Source organism: Sapajus apella, unplaced genomic scaffold (assembly GCF_009761245.1).
Source record: "Sapajus apella isolate SASKATOON/1434 unplaced genomic scaffold, GSC_monkey_1.0 scaffold426, whole genome shotgun sequence".
NCBI lineage: Eukaryota > Metazoa > Chordata > Mammalia > Primates > Cebidae > Sapajus > Sapajus apella.
Window position 1 is genome coordinate 51962 of NW_022437362.1, and position 9567 is coordinate 61528.

At 36.2% G+C, this 9567-nt stretch overlaps 1 protein-coding gene across 1 annotated transcript in view; it reads right to left on the reverse strand.

Annotated features, from left to right (window-relative positions):
- The window catches only part of LOC116545895 (cytosolic carboxypeptidase 1-like), a 54987-nt gene extending 49684 nt beyond the window's left edge, over window positions 1-5303 (reverse strand). The window contains exon 1 of the mRNA XM_032272311.1: window positions 5108-5303. Within this exon, the coding sequence (XP_032128202.1) occupies window positions 5108-5139 (32 nt within the window). The 5' untranslated portion in view covers window positions 5140-5303. The remainder of the gene's footprint in view (window positions 1-5107) is intronic.
- Between the last annotated feature and the right edge of the window lie 4264 nt (window positions 5304-9567).

Genomic DNA, 9567 nt, shown 5'->3' on the forward strand with positions numbered 1-9567 from the left:
ATATTTGGAAACTAAATAACAAACTTCTAAGTAACCCATGGATCAAGGAAAAATCAAAAGAGAAATCAGAAGGTATTTCAAACTGAATGAAAATACAATATATCAGGATTAGCAGGATATCACTAAAACAGTATTTAGCAGGAAATTTATAGCAATAAATGTCCACAGTAGAACAGAAATGTCTCAAATCAATGACCTTAGTTTTCAATGTAAAAGATAAGAAAAAAGGAGCACATGAAACTCAAAAGTAAGCACAAGTCAGGAAATAAAAACCAAAACAGAAATCAAAGAAACATGCAAAACCACAGCAAAATCAATGAAACCAAAAGTTGTACTTTGAGAATCAGTAGAAATGATAAATTTCCAAGCAGGCTGATAGGAATGGAAAAGCAACATTACTATAGAGATGCTAAACAGTAAAAAGATAAAAGAATACTTCAACAACTTTATGCCTATAAATTAGACAACACAGAAGAAATATACAAATTCCCTGAAAGACATTAGCTTCCTAATACTTTCATAGGAAAGTATTCATTTCCTACTGCTACTGTAATCAATTACCATTAAACTCACTGCTTAAAAACAACATGAACTTACTATCATATTACAGGCTGGAGATCCAAAACCAGTTTCACTGGACTAAAATCAAGGTGTAAGAAGAAATGGTTTTTCTGGGGGCCCTGGGGGAGAATCCATTTCCTTGCCTTTTCTAGTTTCTAGGATTCCTTGACTCACAGCCTCCTTTTTACGTAACCCTAACCTTTTGCTTCCATCATCACATCTCCTACAAATGACGTTGATCCTCCTGCCTTCCCCTTAATAAAGACCCTTATGATTACACTGGGCCCACACAGATAATGTAGGATCATCTCTCCATATCAAGATGCTCAATTTACTCATATCTACAAAGTCCCTTTTACCAAGTAATACAACGTATTCACTAGTTCCTGGGATTAAGGCACAGATATCTCCTAGGGGATCATTATTCAGCTTACCATAGGCACAAATTACCAAAACTCACTCAATAAGAAATAGAAAATCTAAATAGTACTATCTGTGTCTATTAAAGAAAGTGAATTTATACTTTAAAAACGTGCCACAAAGAAAATTCCAAGTTAAGGTGCCTTAACTGACGAATATTACCAAGCATATAAAAAAAAATATCAATTTTATACAAACTCTTCCAAAAAAACTGAAAAGGAGAAAATCCTTCCTGATTTCAAAATTCTATATGGCTAGTACTTAATACCAAAACCAGATAAAAAACATTAAAAGAAATGGAAAAAGCAGCCTAATATGCTTCGTGAACACAGATACAGAAGTTCTAAACAACCCTTTAGCAAATCAAATCCAACAATATATGAAAAAGATAATAATATATCATGACCAAGTAAGGTCAATCACAGGAATGCAAGGTTGGTTTAATATTCGAACATCATTCAATATAATTCAACTATTAATAAACTAAGAGAGACAAACCTTGCAGCCATCTCAACAGAAAGAAAAAGCATTTCATAAACTCAAACATTCATACTGGACAAAAAATTCTCAGCATACTAGAATATAAGAGAATTTTTTCAACCTGATAAAAAGCATCTACAGAAACCCATAGCTAACAAAATGCTTAAAGATAAAAGAATAAATGCTTTTCTCCTATGATCAGAAAACAAGACAAAAAAAAAAGACAAGGACATCCACTGTCACCATTTTTTTAGTGATATCTACAAAATGAATTTATCCTCCAATGTCATTCAGTTGCTCAATAAAGGTTATGCAGAGTAAGAGCTTTGTACCTTGGGTGTGATGGAAAAATTTAAAGCAAGATAAAGACATCTCAGGTATCTGCAAGAATATATAATCATGGACAACAGATTCTATACTAATAAAAAAGGAGGAGGAAGAGATGAATGAGAGAAAATAAAAGTCAACAGATTAGAGCTCTGGGTGAGGTAGAACTCTTAGAGATCGGATACTTGAGCAAGTGAGCTAGAAAGGTAAAAGATTATAGTTGGATAATTAAAAGTGTAAATTAGTATTTTGAAATTACAGTTTTTCTAGTGATAAGATTTAGGGCATGACCATAATGGTAGAGAGTGAGCTGTACACAAAATTTCTGCTTCTTATATTTTACCAGATGTGCTTCTTTGATTTAAATAACCACCTATTACCATGGTCTTTAAATCTGCCAGTCTAATCTATCTAATTAGAATCCTTGTTTATTTTATTTTATTTTTTTTTTTTGAGACGGAGTTTCGCTATTGTTACCCAGGCTGGAGTGCAATGGCGCCGTCTTGGCTCACTGCAACCTCCGCCTTCCGGGTTCAGGCAATTCTCCTGCCCCAGCCTCCTGAGTCGCTGGGATTACAGGCACGTGCCACCATGCCCAGCTAATTTTTTTGTATTTTTAGTAGAGACGGGGTTTCACCATGTTGACCAGGATGGTCTCGATCTTTTGACCTCGTGATCCACCTGCCTTGGCCTCCCACAGTGCTGGGATTACAGGCTTGAGCCACCACGCCCGGCAGAATCCTTGTTTAAATTCAGTAACTCTGAATACTCCACCAACCCTCAAGCCACCCTTGCCTCTTCAAGTCCCTATCACACAATAAACCCCTGTTTATGCGTACCTTATTTTCTAACTGTGTACACCTCAAAATTTGACACTTCACTATTTACTGGTTAAGTCTCTCATACTGCATTTGTTCAGATATTCTTTATCAGCTTACAGGTTTTGTGTAAAAAGAGAATGGGCTCTTTTTTCAGAACGTGAATTCAGTACTCATTTTCTTCAATACACTGTATTAAGTGTTATACTCATGCTTCTTTTCCAGTTTCACAGATTAGTACCAAGCTGGGTACATAAAAGTATTTCATAGTTGAGACATAAATCAAAAAGAGGCAAAGAAAAAAAGAAAGAAATCAAATAGAGTATCTACAGAAGCCTCTAGAGACATGGAAAGTATACAAAAGATTTTCTCTAAAAATTGGTGAGCTCTCATCAAATTTGAGGAAAGAAAAAAATCCAAAATAAAACCTGGAAGTATTATTTCTCCCCCCTTCTCAAACCCTTGGAAGGCATTCTTGTAAGTTCTCTGGCACAGTCTCAATATGCCATACTATGGGAAGGGAACTTTGACCCTTTTCTATTTCAATTTGCCTTATTGCATTCAGCTTTCTTCACAGAGCAGTATGACAAGTTTTGCTAGAAATTATAATTTCCTTTAGATGAGGACCATTTACAGTGATCCCGATTTAGTTACCCTACAACAACAACAAAAAGAAATATCCAATAAAATATAATTCAGAAGAAAAAATTTAAAATGGCCTTAGTAGCCAGAGGCTTTCAAACTAAAAGTAATTTCACATTTTTATGGACAATGATCTAGTAATTAGCTAGACAGTTTAGCTAATCTATAAAAATAGCATTATTTGTTTGACCTGATGCAAAAAGTAAGGCTTTTGGATCATTTTAAAAATACAAATAATGCCTAATTCCTTTCCTATAGAAATTACACAAGTACATGATTAAAATGAAATTTGGTATGATGTATTACAGAGTTAATAACTGCAAAAACCTAGGAATAAATCTCACCTAAATAAACTGTGTGTACACTATTCATTATAAAACAGATTTAAAGCATACCTATAAATGTAAAGTTATTTACATGTAAACATAAGAACATTGCTACAAAGCAGAAACTTTCATTATTACCAATATTAATACACTGTCAATTACTGAACCAAATACTATCTAATCTTCTCAGTCTTATAATAACAGCATTATCATTAAAATAATTGTATCATTAAAATCATTGTAATAAATTTTCAGATGAGAAAACTGAGGCTTCACAAAGTTATATAATCTGTTCATGGCTGTATAGCCAAGACAATTTCAATATATAATCAATCAGATTTGTCTTTCAACTGAAATAAACAAAACCAACATTAAGACAATTTCTTGGTATTTAAGAACTTTAACAGAGATGATATAGTGTGCTTTAACTCAGGAATCAGTTAAACATATTCTTTTTTTTTTTTTTTTGAGACAGAATCTCGCTGCGTAGCCCAGGCTGGAGTGCAGTGGCACAATCTCGGCTCACTGCAACCTCCCACTCCCAGGTTCAAGCAATTCTCCTGCCTCAGCCTCCCAAGTAGCTGGAACTACAGGTGCCAACCACCACACCCAGCTATTTTTGTATTTTTAGTAGAGACAGGGTTTCACTATGTTGGCCAGGCTGGCCCTGAACTTCTGACCTCGTGATCCACCTGCTTCAGCCTCCCAAAGAGCTGGGATTACAGGCATAAGCCACCATGCCTGGCCTAAACTTTATCTGTAAGGGCCAAATAGTATAAATTTTAGACACTGTGGGCTATGCAGTCCCTGTCATAACTACTCAAGTTTGCCATTTTAGTGAAAAAGTGGCCACAGACAATATGTAAATGAATTAGCATGGCTGTGTTCCCAAAAAAAAACTTTATTTATAGATGTTGAAATGCAAATTACATATAATGTTCATGCATCACAAAATAATATTTTTTTAACCCTTTAAAAATGTAAAAACCGGCTAGGCATGGTAGCTCATGCCTGTAATCCCAGCACTTTGGGAGGCCAAAACAGGTGGATCACCTGAGGTCAGGAGTTCCAGACCAGCCTGGAAAACATGGTAAAACCCCATCTCTACTAAAAATACAAAAAATTAACAGAGTGTGGTGGTAGGTGCCTATAATCCCAGCTACTCAAAAGGCTAAGGCAGGAGAATCACTTGAACCCAGGAGGCAGAAGTTGCAGTGAGTCAAGATTGTGTCATTGCACTCTAGCCTGGGCAAAAAGAGTGAAACGCTGTCTCAAAAAAAAAAATATATATATATGTATATATACATATATATAAAACCGTTCTGAGCTCACAGGCCATATAAAAACAGGAGGTGTTCATAGTTTGCTAACTCCTATTTTAACTGAAAAATTAAACATTAATAAACATTTTTAATTATATAAATATACTATACTTAAACACAATATTTTGTCAAGTATTGACTTTCAAATAATTGCATCATATATTACTTCTGTAACTTATGCATATTGATATTTAGATTGATATTACAGTACCTTTTCTCTGGTATCACTTTTAACTTGCTCATCTTGAGTTACTTCATTTCATAATTGCAGATAATCTAAAAGAAAAATGTTAAGAATTAAAAACTTGTAACTCTTTTCTCTATACATTAGATATCACAGAAGCCATACAATGGAAAATTTTCATTATAAGCAACACAAAATAACATCAGAAACAAAAAGAGAACATTTGAGTTCTACATGCTTCTGCTGGGTCACTTTATGCAATGTATGACTACTAAAATACCTATAACAGCCAAGAAACTGTTATCAAAATCCCGGAACTACAAAAACGCAGAAACCTAACATAACGCCAGCTGCAAACTAATGTTAAAATCTTTTGAGACAGTTCAAATTATCGTTCCTGTTCTAATACTCCCCCTTAAAATATACAAACCAATCACAGCATCCTGTGATTAGTGCACTGACTGTCCACCATTTATACAGTAGTCAAATACTAGTAAATACGTGATTATTTCTATATAAGAACATTTTAAATTAGTAAAAGCTTCTATATACCTCTTCCCTCAAACAATAGTTTTCATTTTTAGACATTATAAAAGTTTAAAAAACCTTAAACCTCAATTCACACAATTTTTATAAATCTTCAAATTTGTTTTGTAATTATTGACCCTAAAATACTCTAAATATCTTTTAAATACAATCTTACTGAAGCAGAATTTTTTGACATCACTAAAAAGTAGAATAACTACTGTGAATTCAAAAAGTTAATCATATACTTGTGAAATATTTAGTAATGTCATATTTAAAGAGACAACAAACACAAAAAGCAATCTTCAAATTATTTAACTTAATACATTTAGGAGACACAGATATTCTGGATGTTTTTCTTCAACAACACAACTTTTCAACAAGACATATGTGATTTTTTTTTTTCATTTTCCTTATTAAGTAAAAAAAAGGACACATTTACAATTATGTACAAAAATTATATAAATTGTTTCTGGGCCGGGCGCGGTAGCTCTAGCCTGTAATCCCAGCACTTTGGGAGGCCGAGGTGGGTGGATCACGAACGAGGTCAAGAGATCGAGACCATCCTGGTCAACATGGTGAAACCCCGTCTCTACTAAAAATACAAAAATTAGCTGGGCGTGGTGGCACGTGCCTGTAGTCCCAGCTACTCGGGAGGCTGAGGCAGGAGAATTGCCTGAACCCAGGAGGTGGAGGTTGCGGTGAGCCGAGATCGCGCCATTGCACTCCAGCCTGGGTAACAAGAGTGAAACTCCGTCTCAAAAAAAAAAAAAAAAAAGAAAAGATAAATTGTTTTTAAAGTCAATGAGAAATTTTAAATTGTAATTTTTTTACTCTTTCTTAAGACACAACTACAAAATCAAAGTTACTTTTTTTATTTTATTTTATTGCATTTTAGGTTTTCGGGTACATGCGAAGAACATGCAAGATTATTGCATAGGTACACACGTGGCAGTGTGATTTGCTGCCTTCCTCCCCTTCACCTACATCTGGCATCTCTCCCCTTGCTATCTCTCCCCAGCTCCCCACCCCCCACCGTCCCTCCCCTATTTCCCCCCAACTGACCCCAGTGTGTAGTGCTCCCTTCCCTGTGTCCATGTGTTCTCATTGTTCAACAACCGCCTATGAGTGACAACATGCGGGGTTTGATCTTCTGCTCTTCTGCCAGTTTGCTGAGAATGATGGTTTCCAGGTTCATCCATGTCCCTACAAAGGAAACAAACTCATCATTTTTGATGGCTGCATAATATTCCATGGTATATATGTGCCACATTTTCCCTGTCCAGTCTATCTTCGATGGGCATTTGGGTTGGTTCCAGGTCTTTGCTATTGTAAACAGTGCTGCAATGAACATTCGTGTGCACGTGTCCTTATAGTAGAATGATTTGTAATCCTTTGGATATATATCCAGTAATGGGATTGCTGGGTCAAATGGAATTTCTATTTCTAGGTCCTTGAGGAATCGCCACACTGTCTTCCACAATGGTTGAACTAATTTACACTCCCACCAACGGTGCAAAAGTGTTCCTATTTCTCCACATCCTCTCCAGCATCTGTTGTCTCTAGAATTTTTAATGATTGCCATTCTAACTGGCATGAGATGGTATCTCAATGTAGTTTTGATTTGCATTTCTTTGATGACCAGTGATGATGAGCATTTTTTCATATGTTTGTTGGCCTCATGTATGTCTTCTTTTGTAAAGTGTCTGTTCATATCCTTTGCCCACTTTTGAATGGGCTTGTTAGTTTTTTCTTGTAAATCTGTTTTAGTTCTTTGTAAATTCTGGATATCAGCCCTTTGTCAGATGGGTAAACTGTAAAAATTTTTTCCCATTCTGTTGGTTGCCGATTCGCTCTAATGACTGTTTCTTTTGCTGTGCAGAAGCTGTGGAGTTTGATTAGGTCCCATTTGTCTATTTTGGCTTTTGTTGTCAATGCTTTTGGTGTTTTGGTCATGAAGTCCTTGCCTACACCTATGTCCCGAATGGTTTTGCCTAGATTTTCTTCTAGGGTTTTTATGGTGTTAGGTCTCATGTTTAAGTCTTTAATCCATCTGGAGTTAATTTTAGTGTAAGGTGTCAGGAAGGGGTCCAGTTTCTGCTTTCTGCACATGGCTAGCCAGCTTTCCCAACACCATTTATTGAACAGGCAATCCTTTCCCCATTGCTTGTTTTTGTCTGGTTTGTCAAAGATCAGATGGTTGTAGATATGTTGTATTGCTTCCAAGACCTCTGTTCTGTTCCATTGGTCTATATCTCTGTTTTGGTACCAGTACCATGCTGTTTTGATTACTGCAGCCTTGTAGTATAGTTTGGAGTCCAGTAGTGTGATGCCTCCTGCTTTGTTCTTTTTGCTTAGAATTGACTTGGCTATGTGGGCTCTCTTTTGGTTCCATATGAAGTTTAAGGTGATTTTTCCAGTTCTGCAAAGAAGGTCATTGGTAGCTTGATGGGGATAGCGTTGAATCTGTAAATTACTTTGGGCAGTATGGCCATTGTCATGATATTGATTCTTCCTAACCATGAACATGGAATGTTTCTCCATCTGTTTGTGTCCTCTCTTATTTCGTTGAGCAGTGGCTTGTAGTTCTCCTTGAAGAGGTCCTTTACGTTCCCTGTTAGTTGTATTCCTAGGTATTTCATTCTCTTTGTGGCAATTGTGAATGGAAGTTTGTTCTTGATTTGGCTCTCTTTAAGTCTGTTATTGTTGTATAGGAATGCTTGTGATTTTTGCACATTGATTTTGTATCCTGAGACTTTGCTGAACTTGCTTATCAGTTTCAGGAGACTTGGGGCTGAGACGATGGAGTCTTCTAGATATACAATCATGTCGTCTGCAAATAGAGACAATCTGACTTCCTCCTTTCCTATTTGAATGCCCTTTATTTCTTTTTCTTGCCTGATTGCTCTGGCTAGAACTTCCAGTACTATATTGAATAGGAGTGGTGAGAGAGGGCATCCTTGTCTGGTGCCTGATTTCAAGGGGAATGCTTCCAGTTTTTGCCCATTCAGTATGATATTGGCTGTTGGTTTGTCATAAATAGCTTTTATCATTTTGAGATACGTTCCGTCAATACCTAGCTTATTGAGGGTTTTTAGCATAAAGGGCTGTTGAATTTTGCCAAAGGCCTTCTCTTCATCAATTGAGATAATCATGTGGTTTTTGTCTTTGGTTCTGTTTATGCGGTGAATTACGTTTATAGACTTGCGTATGTTGAACCAGCCTTGCATCCCCGGGATGAAGCCTACTTGATCATGGTGGATAAGCTTTTTGATGTGCTGTTGCAATCAGCTTGTCAGTATTTTATTGAAGATTTTTGCATCTATGTTCATCATGGATATTGGCCTGAAGTTTTCTTTTCTTGTTGAGTCTCTGCCGGCTTTTCGAATCAGGATGATGTTGGTCTCATAAAATGATTTGGGAAGAATTCCCTCTTTTTGTATTGTTTGGAATAGTTTCAGAAGGAATGGTACCAGCTCCTCTTTGTATGTCTGGTAGAATTCGACTGTGAACCCGTCTGGATCTGGGCTTTTTTTGGGTGCTAAGCTCTTAATTGCTGCCTCAACTTCAGACCTTGTTATGGGTCTGTTCAGGGTTTTGGCTTCTTCCTGTTTTAGGCTTGTGAGGAGGCAAGTGTCCAGGAATTTATCCATTTCTTCCAGGTTTACTAGTTTATGTGCATAGAGTTGTTTGTAATAATCTCTGATGATGCTTTGAATTTCTGTGGAATCTGTGGTGATATCCCCCTTTATCATTTTTTATTGCATCAATTTGGTTATTCTCTCTTTTCTTTTTTATTAATCTGGCTAGTGGTCTGTCTATTTTGTTGATCATTTCAAAAAACTAATTCCTGGATTTATTGATTTTTTGAAGGGTTTTTTGTGTCTCTATCTCCTTCAGTTCTGCTCTGATCTAAGCTATTTCTTGTCTTCTGCTAGACTTTGAGTTTTTTTGATCTTGCT